This window comes from Rattus rattus, chromosome 15 (assembly GCF_011064425.1).
Source record: "Rattus rattus isolate New Zealand chromosome 15, Rrattus_CSIRO_v1, whole genome shotgun sequence".
In the NCBI taxonomy this organism is placed as follows: Eukaryota; Metazoa; Chordata; class Mammalia; order Rodentia; family Muridae; genus Rattus; species Rattus rattus.
In genome coordinates, this window is record NC_046168.1 from 55,026,750 (window position 1) to 55,048,962 (window position 22,213).

General features: G+C 45.7%; 1 protein-coding gene across 1 annotated transcript in view; it reads left to right on the forward strand.

Annotated features, from left to right (window-relative positions):
• Katnal2 (katanin catalytic subunit A1 like 2) overlaps nucleotides 1-22,213 on the forward strand; it is a 73,144-nt gene that overhangs the window by 15,089 nt on the left and 35,842 nt on the right. The window contains exons 2-4 of the mRNA XM_032885698.1: nucleotides 17,846-17,916; nucleotides 18,997-19,163; nucleotides 21,021-21,063. Of these exons, the coding sequence (XP_032741589.1) occupies nucleotides 17,846-17,916; nucleotides 18,997-19,163; nucleotides 21,021-21,063 (281 nt within the window). The remainder of the gene's footprint in view (nucleotides 1-17,845; nucleotides 17,917-18,996; nucleotides 19,164-21,020; nucleotides 21,064-22,213) is intronic.

Consider the following 22,213-nt stretch of genomic DNA (forward strand, 5'->3'; position numbering starts at 1 on the left):
TGTGTGTGCGCGCGCGCGCGCGTGTGTGTGTACATGCACCTATGTGCCTAGGCTGTCCTTGAACTCCAGAGAATTCTCTTTACCCCCTGGCCTTCCTGGCTTGCTGGGCCATGGCAAGACAAGAGGCCGTAGATAAATATCTCTGGAAAGTGGAAAAGTAGTCAAGTGAGAAAAAGGAAGACTGTTTGCTAGGACTTGCAGGAGAGCCTTTAGCAGACCCAGCAGAGAGACACAGCATCACTACGGGAAAAGAGGACGACTTTGGAGAACTCCTTTTTTGTTTTTTCCCTTGAGAGACAACTACATAACCGACTCAGGCCTTCCATTCACCGTGTAGTCGTACGGAGTCTACATGTCAAACAGTGAGGTCGCATGTGTGTGCTACCGTGCCTGGCTCGTTTTTACAAGGTTTTCTATGCATTTCCTGTTTGTTATTGTTTTTCCATACTCACACTAATCAAGAAATCCGGTATATAAACACAGGGAACAAATGATGCAGGGGAATGGGTGACACCATCACAGTGTTTGACAGAAGAAGCCAGAAAGATACATGCATCTCATAGGCAGAATCCATTTTTTCTTTAAAAGAAGTTATTGTCTTGGATAGTTTTATGTCAGCTAGACGGACACGAGCCAGAGTCATCTGAAAGGAAGAAGCCCAATTGAGAAAACGTCTCGGTAGATCCAGCTCTACGCCTCGGTAGATCCAGTTTAGATCCAGCTCTACGCTCCGTGAGATCCAGCTCACGCCTCGGTAGATCCAGCTCTCACGCCTCGGTAGATCCAGCTCTACGGCATTTTCTTTCTTTTTTTTTTTTCTTTTTTTTTTTTTTTTTTTGGGGCTGGGGACCGAACCCAGGGCCTTGCGCTTCCTAGGCAAGCGCTCTGCCACTGAGCCAAATCCCCAACCCCCACGGCATTTTCCTAATGAGTTGTTGATGGGGGAGGGCCCAGCTCACTGTGGGTAAGCAGGCTGAGCAAGTCATGGGAACAAGCCAGTAAGCAGCCCTTCTCCATGGCCTCTGCATCAGCTCCTGCCTCCAGGTTCCTCCCGTGTTTGAGTTCCTGTTCCCGACTCCCTTCAGTGATGAGCAGTGCTGTGGAAGCAAAAGCTGAATAGCCCCTGTCCTCCCCAGGTTTCCTTGGTCATCGTGATTCATCACAGCAATAGAAACCATAACTAAGACAGAAATAATGTTAGAAGCAAATAGGAATGGGACCAGTGGGAGGGACAGAGGGGACAAGTGACAGTGAGCGATAGAGGGAATGTGCTCAAAGCACACCATATGCAAATATAAGGTCATAAAACCCATTATTTCGTACAATTAATTGATGTAAATTAAAATGAATTTTAGAAAAGGTGTTGGATACAAATATAGTTCATATAGATGTAAAAACAAGATAAAGCCAGGTGTAGGGGCTCATGCCTTTAATCTTAGCACCCAGTAGGCAGAGGCTGGCAGATAAATCTCTTGTGAGTTTGAGGCCAGCCTGGTCTACACAGTGAATTCCAAGAGCACCAGAGCTACATAATAAAGACCCCTTCTCAAGAAAATTAACAGGCTTCAAATATGTCAAAAATTGCCAAAAACTTTAGGATTCTGGGTTCTAAGAAGTCTTTCTTTAGTCTGGGATTTGGCAAAGCTCCCTTGAATAACGCTTTAGTAATTTCTCGGTTCATACAGTGCTACCCAGAGATTTATTTATACAAGTCCTGCCACTGTCCACAAAGCAGGTATTTAACAACGAGCACTTGCAATGTGAGATGGCAGTCACAGCCCTGGAGAACTGCAGAGCTCAGAGCATGGCAGTCACAGCCCTGGAGAACTGCAGAGCTCAGAGCATGGCAGTCACAGCCCTGGACAACTGCAGAGCTCAGAGCATGGCAGTCACAGCCCTGGACAACTGCAGAGCTCAGAGCATGGCAGTCACAGCCCTGGACAACTGCAGAGCTCAGAGCATGGCAGTCACAGCCCTGAAGAACTGCAGAGCTCAGAGCATGGCAGTCACAGCCCTGGAGAACTGCAGAGCTCAGAACCCTGGTTGGGGTCATGAGAAAGACTCTAGTTTTCTAGATTTCACTGCAAGGAGGACTCTTGCTTCTCTTTGGGCCAGATTTCTAATGGTTTATCTTCTTGGCCACAAGCAGGGCAGTTTCCCAAGCAGTGGATTTCCTGATGTTGACCATTGTCATGGTGAGAACCCTTCTGGTGCTGGGACTGGTGTGAACTGTATGATTCAAATTGCTCCTGCTGCTGGCACTGCTGGCAGGGGTGGGTTCGTGTGGGAGGGGTTGGTGGGATTCCGGCCTTGTCTGAGACTGCTGCCCCTCCCACCAGAACTGCGTTTTTCAGGCTTTTCTCCCTGTGACAGTGAATTTTCTGTAACTGATATGTCTCTCAGGTAGTTCTTGGTCATGCCTCTCTATGCCATATAGGTGAGTAGACATGCTTTCCTGCAGAGCTGGCTCAAGGACAGAATTGGGGATTCCTGTCCCTCCTTAGATGAATTTGCCTTGTAAAGCCACAGCTGAAAGATTGCCACAGCTGAAAGCTGCAGAATACACTGTCCAGCCCATCACCTCATAGACCAGCCCCTCCTCTTTCTCCTCTTCCTGGAGCAAAGGGTGTTTTCCCCATCTGGTTGGAAGGATACCCGCTGGTGGCCTACAGCCTGGGTAATACAGGGTGTGGCTGTGCTGTGGCTGCAGGGGAGATCTTTTCAGCCTGCCCCAGTTGCTTTCACAGGTTGCACTTTCCCTGACTTGTTTCTGTACACAGTGTATATATATACACACACATATATGTATATATGTATGTATGTATGTATGTATGTATGTATGTATATGTATGTATATATATATATGTATGTATATATGCATATGCCCAAGATCTTTAATCCCTTTTAAACTTCTTGTTTCCTTGAGTGGAGGCTGACATTTTCGTTGTCTTTTTCTTTTCATTTTTATTTTTTTAAAGATTTACTTATTTTACATATCTGAGCACACTGTAGACACACCAGAAGAGGACATCGGATCCCATTACAGATGGTTGTGAGCCATCACAGAGTTGCTGGGAATTGAACTCAGGACCTCTGCAAGAGCAATCTCAAAGAGGAAGCCTCTTCCTTCGCAGACCTTCCATACACACTGGATATATGAGGCTTCTCTTTCAGTAACTTGGGAATGCTTGAAATCTGTTCCGCCCGGGCACCGGGTCCGCCACTGTCGCCGCTCCCATGTCTACTCTGTCCCGGCAGTTTGGATCTGGTGTTTTTGGTTCAGATTGGCTTTCCTCCAAGCACTTAGGCACTTCCAACCTGTTTGCAGCCATTTGCCATTGGGCAAACATTTAGCGACCTGGCACCGGCTCTCCCTTCTCGCTTTCCAGCCACCACTAGAGGGCGGCCGGCGCCTCCCGCTGCCTCTGAGGGCAGCCCTGTTTTTTTTGCTGTTGAAAAGGCCTTGTGGGATTTCTGGCCCTTCAGAGCTGGTTATTTCTCATCACCCACCAGGCTGAATTCCTGTTTTGCTCTTACTCATGCGATCTCTCCCCCGAGGAACCTCTCGAGCCCCCACCTATATCAGAAGGCATCGGTGTGGCCTTTTCCAAGCATTGCCTGGGATTCTTTAGTGATAGATTGTGGTTCGCTGCCGTGGGGTAGGGACAGGACAGCTGAGCATGAGAAGGCCTGGCACATGGTGGTCATGAGAAGGCTCCTGATGTGGAGGAGAAGCTGGTACCACTGCGGGGAGGGAGCTGCTGGTGTCTCCTCTCCCAGTTATGAGCCCTCTAATATAAGTGACCCTGGTGCTCCTGCTTTCTGCCCTCTGTGAGCAGATGCTCTCAGCTATGGAGTTGGCTCCTGGGTGCTGTCGCACTGAAATTATGATTCCCCTGAAGAGTATCCCCGGGGTGCTTTCAATCTTGGCTCTCTCGGAAATCCTGTGGGCCAGGCTCGGGTGGGGCCCAGCAGAGCCAGCTTCTTCAAGTCTTTGGCGAGGGAGTGAAGCAAGTTGTAAACCATCTACCTTGTACAGGTCTCCACAAGAATGCCTATGGTTAGAGTTTCTTCAGGTCTTACCACAGCTTCTCAGGGTCAGCGCTGGGAGCCAGGAGGGCTGCAGCTTCAGCACTGCGCCAAGCACCCTCTCAGCTGCCATCACTGTCCCTGGTGCAACCACCTCCTAGCAGCAAGGTAGTGGGGTTGTTCCTCAGCTCTGCACAGGTCGGCCTCTGGCCTCTAGCAGAGACCTTTGCTGCTCATGTCCGAGGCTGGCTGAAGCTCCAACAGGAGACGCTGGCCCTGACAGGTGTCCCCTCTGCTGGCTGAAAGCCATGCCTTAACCGCTATCTGCTATCTTTTGGTGGGCTACCCTGGCTAGACTTTCTTTCCTGCCCACTAGCGATTGGTCAAATCATCAGAACATCATTGGGGATTGATGATCACTTCTACCAAACCACTTTAGAGAGTTCTAAATCTCCATATTAGGAAAAAAAAAAAAAGCCCAGGTCAGAAAAGTCCAGTGAATTTGCATACACCCCCAGACTAAGAAAAGAAGAAACTGAATTCTAATAGCCTAGGTCCAGTGTGAGCACAGTAGAAAACTAAAGAGAAAGACGGGTGTGTCTCCAGACAAAAAGCCCTGTGTTTGGTTGCTTTCCCAGGTATGGATGCTCTGAAGATAGTGAAGACACACATCAAAGACACTCTTCCTAGCCAGGTGTAGTGGGTCTGCCTGTAATCTCTGCACATGGGGAAGTAGAGGCAGCTGGATCTCTGTGACTTCTGTTTGGTCTGCATAGTAATAATAATTAAAAATAAGTGAAGACTTCCCTGAATGGACCAGATGGCTATACAGTGCGACCACTCAGTATCGCCAGCAGGCTGTGACAGAGCATCCCATGACACATCCAGTGTCAGGAGAGCACCTACCCTTAAGCCAGAAGGGCTACATTTTATTTACTATTAAAACGTAGAACTAGGGCTGGAGAGATGGCTCAGCGGTTAAGAGCACTGACTGGTCTTCCAGAGGTCGCGAGTTCAATTCCCAGCAACCACATGGTGGCTCACAACCATCTGTAATGAGATCTGATGCCCTCTTCTGGTGCATCTGTAGACAACTACAGTGTATTCATATAAATAATAAATAAATAAAAAAACAAACAAGCAAACAAACAAAAAACCCGTAGAACTAGAGACCAGAGAGATAGCCCAGCAGTTCAGAGCACTCACCGCTCACACTCACACTCACAGAGGAGTTTGATGGCCAGCTTGAAATCACCTATAATTCCAGATCAGGAGGACTCCAACACCCATGTCCTCTGTAGAGACAAAGCGCATACCCATATACACTCATAATGCTTTAAAAACATAAAACCCAGTAATGTGGCTTATATCTACAGTCATAGTAGCTGGAAGGCTGAGACAGGACTATTGCTGCAAGTTCAGGAGCAGTCTGGACTCTACAGTGAATTGTAGGCCAGCCTGGGCTACAGAGAGACCCTCCAACCCCAAATCAGATCCCTGAGCCTAGTGTTACAGGCCTTTAATTCCAGCACTCAGGAGGCAGAGGCAGAGGCAGAGGCAGAGGCAGAGGCAGGTGGATCTCTGAGTCTACACTGCAGAGTTCCAGCTAGAGCTTCATAGTGAAGCACTGTCTCAAAAGGTTTAGAATTATTAGAATTTATTAGATTAAAAGGTCTTGACTACCATCACTGCTTTCAGTGTCCTCAGTATTATAACTTTACAATTCAAATAATTAAGTTTTCAGTTTTACACACTGACAGCTGGGCATATAAAGTGTGCAGTATACTTTATATAATTCTAGCCCTTGCGATGTGGAGCCAGGCTGATATAATTCCAGACTAGGCTGTACTACATAGTGTTCTAGGCAGCCTTAGTTATCTAGTGAGTTTCTACAAAACTAAGCCAGAGGGGCAGAGAGGGCATACATGCTGACAGACAAACGGAAACCAACCCATTCTGTTTCCTTAACCCAGAAAAACCTAGATGTGGATCTGAAGATCTTCTAGCTTCTCTGTCTTAGTTACTTTCTCTCGCACCATGATCAGGGCAACTTATAAAAGAAGCAGTGTATCGGGAGCTCACAGCATCAGAGAATGAGGTCATGACCATCATGGCAGGGAGTGGGGCCAGGAGCATGGCAGCAGGCAGGCATGGGAGCTCACAGCTTCAGAGGGTGAGTCCATGACCATCATGGCTGGCAGCTCGGCGGCAGGCAGGCAGGCATGGTGATGGTGCATTGGCTGAGAGCTTACATCTGATCCACAAGCACAAGGCAGAGGGAGATCGAGTTGATGGGGGAATGTTGTGGACCTTTGCAACCCCAAAGACCACTCAAGGGATGAACCTCCTCTACAAGGTTATACCTCCTAATCCTTCCCAAACAATTCCACCAACTGGGGAAAATATTCTAACATCAGAGCTGGTCAGGAGCATTCTCATTCAAACCACCACACTATACTTTCACTTTTAGTTTTTGGTTTATTATTTAAAGACGTGTGTGCCCACACATTTGTGAGTGTGGAAGTCGGAGGACAGTTGGTGGGAGGGAGTCAGTCCTCCTCCTACCTACCATGTAAACCTACGGGATCAAACTCTGTAGGTTTGGTGGCAGCTTCATTTCGTCCTTGAGCCATCTCACTGCTTTTCCCTCTTTTTCGAGACAGGGGCTCACATAGCCCAGGTTGGCCTTGAACTTTGACTTTCCTCCCAGAGAGATGACAAGTGTATACCACGCCTGCATCCCCTGTGTGTACCGCACCTGCATCCCGTGTACATTTCTGTTGGACGTACAAACATGGCCTTTTGAATGACCTTTATTCTAACCCTTGTTCAGTGTTCAATAACAGTGGCATGGTATGGGAATCTCTCTTGCTTCCAAGGCTTTCAATCTCTTGCTGAACTCCCCAATCCAATAGCCAATTCATATTTGTATTGGTTTCTTTTTGTCACTGTGATAGAATCGCAGGACCAAGGCAACTCATAAATGTTTACTTGGACTCACAGTTAGAGAACGTTGGAGTCTGTCGTGATGTCTGCTATCAGGGACATCATGGCAGCAGACAGCAGGCAGGGCAGACAAAGCTGAGAAGCACAAGCGTGAAGCCGAGAGCAACCTACAAATGACACAGAGCCCCTTTCCTCACAGGCTTCCTGTAGCCGTGCACTTCCTTCAACAAAGCTGCACCACCTAACACTTCCGGGACAGCGCCACTGTCCAGGACCAATATTCAAACTCCCGAGACTCTGGAGGGCCTCCTCCTGCAGACTATTTAATATCATGGCTATAAACGAGTTTCCCTCCTCAGCGCTAGCTCTTGTTGAACCCAGGACCTTAGGCACACGAGGCAAGCGTTCTGCCCCTGAGCACCATCTTAGCTTTTTGGTTTTTATTTGGACATAAGCTAAGTTGTCCATGCCATGGTCAAGGCAGGTCTTTACTCTGGCTGCTGCCTCAGCCTCCCCAGAAGGCAAAGTTACAGACTTTTCCACTACAAATCTACCTCAAAACTTGTTTTTATATTCAGGAATGCAGTTGATCGATTCTGGCTCTGCGTTAAATGCAATAGTCTCTTTCCTGGATTCTGGAACTTTCTATTTCTAGTTTTAGAACTAGAACATATAGTTCCAGTGGCCTTTTGACATGTACGGCCTTTGAAATACAGGAAATTTCCTGATAGAATCAGGGGTAACCAGAAAACAATCAAAAACTGATTAGAACCCATGGGCATATCTACAGAAGCCCATGAGTATTAGACTTGAGGACTGTAGACTAGGACTATAATAAAAAGCATTTGAAACAAGAGAGGTCTCCTTCCTAACTTTGTTTTTGAGATGGAAAGCCCAGCGCGCAATTTAGATCTTATTACAGAAATTGAAACAAACTCATGCAAATTAATCTCCCCTGCACCCGTAAAGGAGATTGAAGGCACTACCGTTGTGTGCAGTGTACATACAGTACCATTTCCCAAATATCTTTGGGGTCTAAAGCTGGGAATGACGCTCAATGCTTCCTTTTCCTCAGGCTACAGTATCATAGGATTCAATTTCGAATCTGATAATGGAAGCATTTTCGTGGCACAATAGCCCACAAAGGAAGTGAAGGGAGACATAAACAGCCAGATCATTGAGACAGACAAACAAGACTCCTAGATTAGATGTTCACTCCTGGGCGTCTTCTCATTGGTAGACAGAAGTTAATTGAGCATCTAATTGTGTCCATTTCTGGGGCACACCCCCACTTAGACTTTCTATTGACCATTTGTTGGCGACTCATTCTTAGTTTTTAATTCAGAAGATGATTTCCTATGCTAATGTGAAAGACACGAACAAAAAGAGATTGTAGGTCTGGCAGACTTTATACCATTGACTTAAAGTTTTGTGAGTCAGGCATGATGTCTCAGGCTCATAGGCAAAGCCAGGAGGATCGGCAGTTCAAGGCCAGCCTGAGATATATAGAACAAGTTCCAGACTATCCTGACTACAGAGTGAGAGCCTGTTTCAAGCAATAAAAGAAAACAAACGAGGATCATATAATCAAGATGAATTGTTGGTATATATAGAACTGTCAATGAATAAAATCCCACAATTCTGTAAGACCAATGTTCTGGTTAGTTCGGCATACCTGGAATTACCTGGGAAACACCTCAATTTGATCAGATTGACATGTGGACCCGTCTCTTAGAGACTGTCTTGGTTGCCTTAATTGGTGTGTGAGGATCCAGCCACTGCGGGTGACACTATCCCCTAGGGAGAGGCCCTGAACTTTATAAGAAGGAAGAAAGCTAGACCAGTAGGCAGGCAAGCAGCAGACTGACATCCGTTGCTCTCCACCCTTGATTAGAGATGGTGGCCAGCTGCTGCAAGCTTCTGCCTCTGACTTCTCTGCTGCGATGGACATGGAAATACATTCTTCTCGAAGTTGCTTTTGTCAGGGTTTTTATAACAGCAACATAGGAAACCAGAACAGCCACATTCTGTGTTGGACAGAAGCTTATCTTTTTTTTTTTTTTTTTTTTTTTTTAAGATTTATTTAATGTATATAAGCACACTGTAGCTGTCTTCAGACACACCAGAAGAGGGCATTGGATCCCATTACAGATGGTTGTGAGCCACCATGTGGTTGCTGGGATTTAAACTCAGGACCTCTGGAAGAGCAGTCAGTGCTCTTAACCACTGAGCCATCTCTCCAGCCCAACAGAAGCTTATCTTAAATATTTCCCATTAGCTTTTTCTGTATCGCCACTGTACTAAGTGGTGACTTTGTAATGATCTTGCCTTAAAGTAAGTTACTTTATATTTAAGCCATGACTCCAACCGTAAGTTGATCCACAGTACATGTAGTGCAGAAGCTCCACCCCCTTCTTCCTGGCATTGGAGAATCAACTAAGGCCGCCTGTATTTTACTGTTAAGCTATCTCTCCAGCCCTTTGGAAGCCATTTTTAAAGTGTTTCCAATCTCAAATAGAATTCTACTCTACTAAACCGAAGAGTATTCTGTGATTTTTTTAACTTCTGCCACAGAGGACAAGACTATGGAACTGTGCAGTTAGTAAATGAGAAACAAACAAAAGGAAATGTTTTTTGATAGAATTGGAATGGCTACCAGGAATGCAAGGAAACTGGACACGTCTCTCTGGTACACTATTCCTCCTTTCTTTTTCTGAGACAGGATCTCACTGTGAAACAATGGGTGGCCTTTACCTTGGTATCCTCCTGCTTCTGCCTCCCCGGGACTGTAGGCATGTGCCATCCGGCCAGACTTTCTGAGAAGCTCAACAGAATTCAGATGAACATAGGACCTGGAGTTCCCTCCATCTCAAGAGTTAGGGTTTCTTGGTTTGAGTTTTCACCTTCTTGTCCATCCTGATCAAGTATCTTCCGTGGTTATGATTCAGACATACTGTGAAATCCAATCTTCCTGCTCTTCTAGAGAGCACTGATGAATAAAATAAACATGTTTATCCTTCTCTTCCATCTGAAGAGTTCCTTCCAGCACCCGTTGTGGAACTGGCTTAGTAGTCCTCAATTCCTTTGCTGGCCTTTTTCATGGACTGCTTCAATTCCTCAGTCAGTTACGACAGCTGGGTATAGTAGTCTGGATTGGTATATCTGGTTTTCAGAATTTGAAATGTATCATTCCTTGCCCTTCTAGCTTTTAAAGTTTTTGTTGTGAAATTTGCCATTATTCTCATAGACCTGCCTTTACACATGGTTACGTGTTTCTTTCTTATATACTGCAGTATACTTTCTGTTCTGTATATTTAGAGTTTTAACTGTAGAATGACAGTTTTTTTTTTTTTTTTTTACCATTTAGTTAGTGTTCTATAAATGCCTCTTGTATTAGAGGGACCTTTCCCAAGACTTGGAAGTTTTCTGCTATGTCTTTATTGAAAATATTTTCTATGCCTTTGACATGAAGTTGTCCTTCTTTCATGCTCATAATTTGTAGATTTTATCTTTTGTTGATGTCCCAAAGATCTTGCTTCTTCTGACTCTAAAAGTAACTTGGGGAGGAAAGCATTTGGCTTAGATTTCCAAGTCATGGTCCATCACTGAGGGAAACTGGGGCTAGAATCCTAACAGGAACTGAGGCAGAAGTGCTGCTGACTGCCTTGCTCCCTGGCTCACTTTCAACCTGCTTTCCTATACAACCCAGGACACCAACCCACGTGGGACACCACCCCCCATATGCTGCATATGCTGTGGCCTCTACACCAATCAACACTCAAGGCAATTTCCCACAGACGTGGCCACAGCTGATCTGACCTTGGCATTTTCTCTATGGAGACTCCCTCTTCTGTAGTGACTCTTGATTGGATCAAGCTGACCATCAATCTATCAATCTATCCTTTGCCAGCTTGACGTACTAAACATATCACCATTAAACCATAACGTTTTGTTCTTGTTCCCCAAATCTCATGTTGAAATCATAATATAACATATAATGTGACCTTAATTAAAAGTTTTACAGTCTAAAAATTCAGATGCTTTAAAAGTCCAAAGTCTCTCAACTGCATGTACCTATAAAACAAAACAAAACAAAACAAAACAAAGCATACATGTTTTTATTTCAAGAGGGAAGAACCAGGCCATAGTTATAATCAGATCGAAGCAAACCCCAAAGCTGATAGTATAAATAGTGTGAAAAGCTCAGTGTCCTACGTCTAGAATTTACTCACGATCTCTGGGACTCCAAAAGTCTGGGTAGCCCCGCTTCTCCTCCGGCCTTGCTCTCCACAGCACACACAGCTTGTTTGTGGGCTCAGTCCGGCCTCACTCTGCGTGCGCTGATGCTGTCCTTGGCAGATGCTTCATGCTCTTGGCATTGCCAGTGTCCTGGGGTCTCCATTGCAGCCGAGGCTTCGGTTCATTCATGGCCTCTCTGGGCCTTTCTTCAGGGCTCCTGCCACATGGTGTCCCACCTCAGCTGTTCTCCATGACCGCTTCGTGCCCTCAAACCAGCGCTGTGTAGGGGACTCTTGGGGGTTGTTTGCATCTGTGACCTCCTAGACCACAGCTTCTGTGTACTGACACCAAGGAAACACTTCCCCAAGTGTTCCACCTCAGCCTTGCCTCTTATTAATAACAGCTGATTCTTCAGCCCCACGTGACTAGGATCGTTGCTGTAGTAAGACACAGAAGGCTTTACTTCTATTCACAGGAATGGCCCAATAGTGTCTTTGATTCCTCCTGAAACTTCGAAAACCAGGCTTCCGTTTCTTGTTCCTCTTCCTCCCTCCTCTTCCTCCTCCTCTCTTCCTCTTTTCCTCCATTCCTCCTCTCCCTCTTCCTCCTTCTCCTCCTTCCCTCCATTCCCTTTCCTCCTTTCCTCCTCCTCCTCTTCCCTTTCTTCCTCCTCCTCCTTCTCTCCCTCTCCTCCTCCTCCCTCCTCCTTCCTCCTTCTCTTTCCTCCTTTTCCTCCTTCCTCTTCCTCCTCTCCTCCCCTCCTTTCCTCCTCCTTTTCTTCCTCCTCCTCCTTTCCTCTTCCTCTTCTTCCCTTTTCTCCCTCTCCCTCCTCCTCCTTCATTCCCTCTTCTTTCCTCCTTCCCTTTCTTCCTCCTCCTCCCTCTTCCTCTTCCTCCTCCTCCTCTTTCCTCCCTCTCCCCTCCTCCTCCTCCTCCTTCTCCTCCTCCTCCTCCTCTTCCTCCTCCTCCTCCTTCCTCCTCCTCCTCCTCCTCCTTCCCTCTTTCCTCCTCCTCCTCCTCCTCTTCCTCCTCCTCCTCCTCCTTCCCTCCTTCTCCTCCTCCTTCTCCCTCCTCCTCCTCTTCCTTCTCCTTCTTCCAGGCTCCTGGAACAGCCCAGTAAGCCCTGAACACTAACTGGCTTTTCCAGTTTAATGTTCCCAAATCCTCCATAACAAAGCACAGGGCATAAAGGCTGTGGTCAGGTCTACCACAGCAACATCCTACTTGCACCAATTCTTTCCTAGTTTGGTTTCTGCTGCTGTGATAGACACCGTGACTAAAAGCAACCTGGGGAGGAAAGTGTTTATTTCAGCTAATAGGTTACAGTTCATCATGGGGAGAAACCATGTCAGGAACTCAAAAGCAGGTGCTGCCACTTACTGGCTTGTTCCAAGATTCACAGGACTGGTTGAGTGAGAAAGCGGCTGTCTTAGTTAGAGTTTCTCACGCTGTGGTAAAACACTGTGAACAAAAGGAAGCTGGGGAGGAAAGGGTTTATTCAGCTTATCTCTCCACATTGTAGCGCATCATTGAGAGAAGTTAGGACAGGAACTCAACAGGGTAGGATCCTGGAGGCAGGAGCTGATGCAGAGACCATGGGGATGGGATGCTTATTGGCTTGTTTAATATTCTTTGCTCACCCTGTTTTCTTATAGAACCCACGACTAGGAGTCCAGGATTACACCACCCACAATTGCCTGGGTCCTCGTCCATCAATCACTAATCAAGAAAATGCCCTAGGTTTGTGCCTAGCCTGATCTTATGGAGGCATCTTCATTGGGGCACCCTGCTCTCAGATGACTTTAGCTTGTGGCAAGTTGACATAAAACTGTCCAGCATAGCTACCTTTCTTATTCAGCCAGGCCCACCTGTCCAGTGTAGCACCATCCACAGTGGGTGGGACCTATCGATCAACCATTGAGTCAGTTTTCAACAGTTTACTGCATATGCTACCCTCATGGGGGGGTTGGGGGGTTAGAGAGATGGCTTAGAGTTCAAGAGCACACAGTGCTTTTCCAGGGAACTTAGGTTAGATTCCCAGCACCTAGGTCAGATATCTCACAAGCACATTTAATTTCAGATCTGATACCTCTGGCCTCTGTAGGCACCTGCACCTTAAGAGCACATAGACAGGCTGGAGAGGTGGCACCTTAAGAGCACTGACTGCGCTTCCAGAGGTCCTGAGTTCAACTCCCAGCAACCACGTGGTGGCTCACAACCATCTGTAATGAGATCTGATGTCCTCTTCTGGTGTGTCTGGTGTCATAATAAATAATCTTTTTTTTTTAAAGCACATACTCACACATGGACAGATACATAATTAAAAATAATAAAAATTTAAAATGAACTTTAGAGTCACTGAAGAGACAAGTCTTTGGGCATGTCTATGAGGGATTATCTAGATTAGGTAACCATGGTAGGAAGACTTTGTACATGTGGGAGTTCTAGACCAAATACAAGAGACTATGTGGTCATGACTCTGGCCATAGTGCTATATATAAGTACACTGTAGCTGTCCTCAGACACACCAGAAGAGGGCATCAGATCCCATTATAGATGGTTGAGAGCCACCATATGGTTGCTAGGAATTGAACTCAGGACCTCTAGAAGAATAGTCAATGCTCTCAACCACTGAGCCATCTCTCCAGCCCCCAAGAAGTTTTATGTAGGACACATTGCAAAGGACCAGCAGGCTACTTGATCTAGAGTACCCAAGACCATCAGCTTTTGCTTGATGCTCCTTTCATGGGGTCCAGGAGTAGGAGTCAGTTGCTACGGGATGCAGTGTAGGTGGTTCTCTATTTTGACTGACAGGCTTGAGCTGTTGTGTAAGCCTTCCCTTACTACACATGTCCTGTTCAATGATACCACATTGGGAACAGGCATGGGATAGTAAGTAAATAGAGGACACGGTTTGTTTTAATGGATCTAAAACCAGTTAAGGCTAGACAGACCCATTGCCCATGGTTCCCAGATGTATCCCAGTACGTATTTAGCAACAGAGGCAGGTGGTCATCAAGAAGTAAAAGAGAGTCCTATTGCATTGTTGAGTGCAGGGTGTACTCGAAACTTGATGCAAGTGAGAGTCCGAGATGGCCTGGGGCATTGTTAGGATAGGAGTGTGTGTACAACCCATGACAAGTGGAGTTTTAGGTTCCAGGCTTTCCCTGTGCTTGCCTGCCTCAGATGTTCTTGGAGGAGCGCCATGGGGCGAGGGCAGGCACACATGTAGTAGACTTCCTATCTGATATGTTCCGAGGTGAGGAAAGGGATGTGGCAGTTTTGGGTATCTGATAAGTGTATTAAGTTACTTTTCTATTGCTATGATAAGAATCATGACCACAGCTATTCATAGGAGAGTTTGTTTGGCACAGACCTGAGGTAGTAGGCAGCAGGTGCTGGAGCAGCAGCTGAGAGCTCACATCTCAACAGCTCCCCAGTGACACACCTTCTCCAGCATGGCCACACCTCCTCTCTCTCAAGAAGTTCTACCAACTAGGGATCAAGTAGTTAAACATCCGAACCTATGGGAGCCATTCTCATTCAAACTATTACAATAAGGATTGAAAACTAACCTAATAAAATGAACAATAACTATTAATTACAAGAAAAAAATTGTCATAGAACAATAACTATAGTAACTTGTGGCTCAGCTGGGGAGAGCATTTACACGTCCTAACAATACAGTCACTGGATACTGATATAACTGTGAGGGGAGGGGGAAGGGAGGTCGGGATATGCTTATTTCTCACCTCACTTAATAGGGCAGTCATAGTTCATGAACCTGATGTATTAATCAGAAGCATGGAACAGAATGTTGGGTTAGCTAAAGTAGTTGATTTTCCTCCACAGAGAGTGAGTTTGGGGTTAAGATAGTAGAATTTGACCAAAGACTATTTTATAAAGGTCAAAAACTATTTGAAAGTTTTATAATAGTATATAATTTTCAATTTTTAAAACGTGGCAGATGGAGAGATGACTCAGTGGTTAAGACTGCTGGCTGCTCTTCCAGAGGTCCAGGATTTGAAATGTTCTACCCTCATGGCAGCCTACAAGTCTGCAAGGCCAGCCTCAGGAGAGCCCATGCCCTCTCCACAAACACTGCATGCTTGTGCTATACTGACAAACACGTAGGCAAAAGTCCTTTACACATAAACATAAATGATGGGGGGCTGGAGAGATGGCTCAGTGGTTAAGAGCACTGTCTGCTCTTCCAGAGGTCCTGAGTTCAAATCCCAGCAACCACATGGTGGCTCACAACCATCTGTAATGGGATCCGATGCCCTCTTCTGGTGTGTCTGAAGACAGCTACAGTGTACTCATATACAAAATAAGTAAATCTTTAAAAAAAATAGATGATGATTTTTAAATGTTATACTTATTGTATGTGTGTATGTGTACACGTGTACATATATGCGCATAAGAACATGTAATGTGGAGATCGGGGGAGTCAGTTCTCCCACAAAGAGACCAAGGGATTAAACTCGGGTTGTCAGGCTTGGTGGCAAGTGCCTTTGCCTACTGAGCTGTCTCATTAGCCCCAGTTTGCAGTTTTAGAAGGAAGGGAAGTTTGACACACGATACAATGTGGGTGAACCTTGAAGACCTTGAACTGAGTAAAACTGACCAAACACAAAAGAACAAAGACTGTGTGATTCTCCGAGTGGGGGTCCCAGGATAGGCAACGTCACAGATGCAAAGTTCAGATGCTGGTTCTGGGGACCGGGAGAAGGGGCAGGGAGCCAGTAGATAATGAGGGGATGGAAGCATTCTGAAGAAGGGCGGTGGGGTGAGAATGCATTCCGTACCTCTCACCTGGACACTTATGTATATTTTAATACGATAGAAAGTAACTTAAAGCAAAAGAGAGGAAGATAGGCATGGTGGCCCATGCCTGGAACTAGCACTGGGGGATTGGAGGCAGGAGGATCAGAGTTCAAGGTCATTCTCAAGTACATGGTAAGCCTGAAGCCAGCCTGGGCTATGTGCTCAAGAAAGAAAAAAGTACTGGTTCATTTTGAATAACTAATTATGTATACTTTTTTGTTTTATAACAATATCAGTTATAAACTATAACCATCACGAATGTCATGAGTACTTGTATATAAATTTAATTTTGAGACAGTTTTCTGTAGCCCAGACTAGCCTCAAACTCCCTATGTAGCTGATGCTGACCTTGAACTTATGATCCTCCTGTGTCCATCGCATGTACCACATCATCCGATACTAGGTTTACGGTGGTGCTGGGGTTGATCCAGGGCTCTGCGCGTGCTAAGTAAGGATCCCATTAACGGAGTTACATCACCAGCCGGTGTACACAGAGACCGTTTAACCCCTCCCCACTTCTTACCTTTAGTCTCCTTAGATCACGATAGTTATTCTCAATTAGAAGTGCTACCGGATGTAGATATTTAGAGAATTTGAAATTCCAGAGTACTAAATTGTGCACAATAGTACTGTGGATAAGGCACACACTCATCTAGCTTGGATGATGACCTCATTACACTGGATTTTCCTGTACTGGCCCTGCACCCTCCATGGTCAGGCTGAGGACTTGATGTATAATCACCTCTGAGTGGCTTGGGGACCCCATCACTGAGTTGATCCAGGAACTGGGTTGGACTTTGAGTGAATTAAAGATATATTATCACGTGAACATATGTTGTCACGGGTGATTTATGGATCTTAAATTTATTTTTAAAAATTGTCCTTTTCTTGTTATCCCAGTTTTTAAAAATTTATTTAGTTTTTCTTGTCTTATAATATATCCTGACTGAAGTAGATCCTCCCTCCTCTCCTTTCAGTCTCTTCTCCTACCTCCCCTGTCCCCCAGATCCATTCCTCCTTCTGATTCCCTTCAGAAAAGAGCAGGCTGCCCAGGGACATCAACCAAACATAGCATAACAAGTTACAATAAGACGAGGCTCAAACCTCAGATCAAGGCTGGATGAAGCAACCCAGTAGGAACGAAAGGGCCCAGAAGCAGGCAAAAGAGTCAGAGATAGCCCCGAGGTCCTCTCTTTGTATGTGTCATGGCTGTGCAGCTTGGTGTGCTTGTGGGACTCCTAGCAGGGCGAATGGGGCCGTCTTTAAACGTTATCTTATTGCTTTATTTGTATGGGTTTTGCCTGCCTGTGTGTCTGTGCACCAAGTCAACGCAGTACCCCAGAGGCCAGGGGAGGGTCTTGGATCTTCTGGGATTAGAGTTTACGAGCTGCCATACAGATGGTGCCGGGTCAGACACTGGTCCTCTGGAAGAGCCATTTCTCCAGCCCCCCACAAGTTTATTTTATAACCACCTCTTTAGCCTGGTCTAAAGAGCAGGTGTATCTATATTTATTTCTTCCTAGTTTTAGGCACTAATAGGCTGTGTAGCTTGCCAGGAAGTTCATCTTGTCGCGTGCAGCCCTAATTCAAGTCGGCGTCTCGTAAACTTATTGATGAGGAGCTGGACTGCAGAAAGAGACGCTAGAAAGAACGTTATGCAGCCTCTGCGACCACAGAGGCTGGCCAGCCTCTGAGACAGGCTGCTCCGTTTTGACAGATCGCCTTTCCCCCTAAGCCTTTAGTGCTATGCTGTAAAGCACTGATGTATCTTGTTGTCCCTTCTAACTTTTCCTCTTTGTCCACAGTACGAGATGAGAACAGAAGCACGGCGCAAAAATCTTCTCATTTTGATTTTGCATTACTTAACACAAGAAGGGTACGTTATCACGAGCATTTATGACGATGCCCCTCCTTTCTGACCTTTCAAAAGCAGGGGCTTTTAGAGCAGTTTCTCCCCACCTGTTTCCTATATTATTACTAACAATAATATCGCTTTATTATTATTATTTTATTATTATTATTGATGGGTCCCAGGCAAGCACTCTACAACCAAGCTCCAGTATAGTCCCTTTCTATTAACATTTCTCATTAATATAGTTTATTTATTATAACTGGTGAGCCCTTGCTAATAAGTGATGTTCTCCACAACAACAACAACAAAAGTAATCAATACAGCAGCCACACCCTTATTTGGCTAAAAGCAAGGAAAGGCAGTCCAATGACAGTTTCTTAATTGACTTACTCATTTGACTTTACACACTTTCTTTTTTTTTTTTTTTTAAGATTTATTTACTTTATGTATACGGGGGTACACTGTTGCTGTCTTCAGACACACCAGAAGAGGGCATCGGATCCCATTACAGATGGTTGTGAGCCACCATGTGGTTGCTGGGATTTGAACTCAGGACCTCTGGAAGAGCAGTCAGTGCTCTTAACTGCTGAGCTATCTCTCCAGCCCTTAAAGCACTTTCAAAGTTGTTTTGGACGATGGGAGCATCACCGGATGTCAGTAGAAGCAGGTAGCTTCTAGGCAGAAGTGTTGAGGTTGACAGTGTTGGGTGTATTTCACACGTGGTTAAGTTACATGTCTATGATCTCACTGCCTCAGAGGATCATGAATCCTGAGAAAGCTTGAGCTGTATTGAAACCTTATCTCTAAAGCAACCAACCTAAAAACAAATCATAAAACCCAAACCAACAACAACCAAAGAGACCCAAACCGTTCAACAGCGTGAAATATCCCAAACCAGAAACCAAAACCAAGAAACCAAAACCCAGAGCAAAGCAGAAAATCCCATGTAATGTTCCTTGTGTGGAAAAGTCTCCACACAATTTGCTCTGTGACGCGCTGCCTGATGGCGGCTTGCTCTTTGTACTGGGTCCCCTTGGACTTGCGAGTCCCGTCCGCTTTTCTTCTTTAGCCCAGCCCCGTTCTTCTCTCCTGTAACACTGGCAGCTATATGGATGCGGCTAATGCCCTGGAGGAGGAGACGAAACTGGGACTGCGGCGCTTTGAAGTTTGTGACAACGTTGACCTGGAAACTATTTTGATGGAATATGAGAGCTACTATTTCGTAAAGTTCCAGAAGTACCCCAAGGTGGTCAAGAAGGCATCAGACCAAGGTACACAGGTTTATGCTAAAAATGATTCTCTAGCCCGTTGTTGAGAATGGTGTTTCCAGCTGCCACATCTGTAATCCCAATATTAGGGAGGTGTGGGGGGATGGTCTGAAGATGTAAAGTTGGGGACCAGGTTGGCCTGTCCCTCCCCCAGCAGGTGTTCCTAGACACATAGTTGGATGGTCCCCTTCTATGCCTGCAAGAGTAGACCAGAGGATCTGGAGCCTAGCTCAGATCCAGAACTGACCGTTCACACACGGTTGCCCGGATTTTTTGACTTCCTCCTGTCTTGTTGGTCTTTGTTTGAGGAGCATGCGTTAGGGCAGTGAAGGCAGAGCCCCAGTGCTCTTCAGAAGGGCAGCATTGGCTTCTGGAGTGATGGAGAGGGCTATTGGAAGACTATAAATGACAAAAGACCTTTTCTCGTTAGGAAGCTCTATTATCTATCTTGAAAACAACATGGAGATGAGCATTGGTGAAGCTAACAGCTCATGTATAGATAATGAAATGCTTTTGAAAGCCATCAATCCAGATGGGGATCAATAGAATGCAAAGACCAGTGCAGGTCAGCAGTCATGGAGGCTGGCTAGAGGGAAGAGCTAAAGCCAAGGTCCTAGGTTTCGTAGTAACATTGACTTCGAAGTCTGTAAGTAGGGGAAGTAATTATAAACCAAGGGAGATCATTGTCCTGTTTTCGAGGCACTTGTTAAGCCGCAGAGTTTAACATTTCATGTAGGGACCAGGAAACTGAGAGGAACATCAATTAAAAACAACCAGGGCCAAACGCAGAGGTGGAGGAGACCTGCAGTTTTAGTTTTAGTTTTTCTTTACTCTGAGCTCTTTACTCAGTGAAGGGCTCAGAACTCGGCTCACTTGGCCGGTCTTTGAGCTGGCACTGGCTCCTGACACAGAGAGACAAGCGCTATTCCCAACAGGGACTGAATTCTAGACGTCCCATCCTCATCTAGCTTGGCACCCATTTTCTCCTGTGATTTGGACTCTGTCTTCGTTCTAAAGGTCAGTTGGCAGAATTTGACTCAGTAAATTTTCCTGTCAGCCTCATGGGTTTCTGGAGTGCTCTGTGACTTAGAGAAACAGTGGCAAATTTATGAAAACTTATCAGAATGTCAAGCCATAAAGCCAGTGTGTGTGTGGGTATTGTCCCTAGTGTGGGGTCTGCTACACATTTCCTGAGGCCTGGGTGTCTTTGTCTGTGTGACCCAAACTGCCTGAGAAGCTAGAACTTGCTTCTCCTCTCTGGTCCTTTCACTTTTTATTAGACGAGGTAGCTGTCTGTGGTCTAAAAGTACACAGTGTAAGAAAACTGGAAGAAAATGTTCACGGATGTTTGCTTACTCTCTTTTTTTTTTTTTTTTTTTTTTTGGTTCTTTTTTTTTTTTTTTCGAGCTGGGGACCGAACCCAGGGCCTTGCGCTTCCCTAGGCAGCGCTCTACCACTGAGCCAAATCCCCAACCCCTGCTTACTCTCTTAAAACTAAACTCTTGGGCTGGGGAGATGGCTCAGTGGTTAAGAGCGCTGACTGCTCTTCTACATGTCCTGAGTTCAAATCCTAGCAATCACATAGTAGCTCACGACCATCTGTAATGAGATCAGGTGTCCTCTTCTGGTGTGTCTGAAGACAGCTACAGTGTACTTATATATAATAAATAAATACATCTTAAAAAAATCATGGCTTAAAAAAAAACTAAACTAGGGGTTGGGGATTTAGCTCAGTGGTAGAGCGCTTGCCTAGGAAGCGCAAGGCCCTGGGTTCGATCCCCAGCTCCGAAAAAAAAAAGAACCAAAAAAAAAAAAAAAAACTAAACACTTCCCCTTCTCCCAATGTTTGTTTTTCCACAGTAGAAAATAATATATCTTCAAGAAGTGGAGGGAAGAACAAAAGGTAAAGTGATTCATTTCATCAACTTAGTTCATTCTTTCCCTTTTATTTTTTTGAGACAAGGTTTCTGTACAGCCCCCTGGATTTCCTGGAACTCATTGTGTAGACCAGGCTGACCTTGAACTCACAGAGATCCACCTGCCTTTGCTTGCCCGGTGCTAGGATTAGATGAGTACTTATATGCCAGGCCTGATTGTTTCAACTCTTAAAATCTATGGGAGGGGTTGCTCAGTGGTAGAGCGCTTGCCTAGCAAGCTCAAGGCCCTGGGTTCGGTCCACAGCTCTGAAAAAAAAAAAAAAGAGTCTATGGGATCTCTTTCATGAGTGCAACTCCAGGACTCTCTGCCCCCAATATCAGGCTGTGGCCATGAGATCTTGAAGGCCCCCACCCCCTTGTCCCACTGGTTTGACTGAAGCCAGCATTTTTAGATTCTCCAGGTCACTGAAATTATGTTCAACGATATCCTGCCTTTCTTGTCTATGTGGCTTGGAACATCTGGATCTTCAAGGTTGAATGGCTGACACTCAGTTCCCACCGCCTATTTTTATAAGCATGGAGCAAGCCTCTGGCATATGCCCCAGTGTTGGCTGCCTTAGGGCAGCAGGGGCTATAGGTTTTTGCTAGGGTAAAAAAGCCAAGCTCAAGGACAGGTGAAAGTATGATTCTGGAAGGAACCATACAACACAACCAGAGCAGTGGGAAAAAAAAAAAAACTTGGAATGTGCCAGAAAAAGAAAGCTTAGCTTGACATAATAAGCAATTATTAGGTCCTGAGAGGTGTGTACCATGTGTATTCTCCCCCTCCCCAGCCATGCTTTAGTTTTGTGAATTCAGTTCCTGTATCCAGTCAGAGAGGAAAGGACCCAGAGACCTCAAAGGGCCTCACGGCATCACCTGTAACTTTCTTGGGAACAGTGACTCCACTGCTCTTCTGCCTGAGGGCAGCGCTGCCTGGCACTGTCCTTTGGGACAGGTGCTATTGCTTTAATGGTTCCCATAAAGCTGTTCAGCCTCTGGTGAGGGCCTTGTAGGAGGCCGCCTCAGGAATGTCCTCGGGATCTGGTAGTTTCTGTTGTTCACTGACACCTGCTATGCACTGGGGCACTTTACCTGGTACATACTTGGTGAGTGAACGCAGGACAGCAACATGTA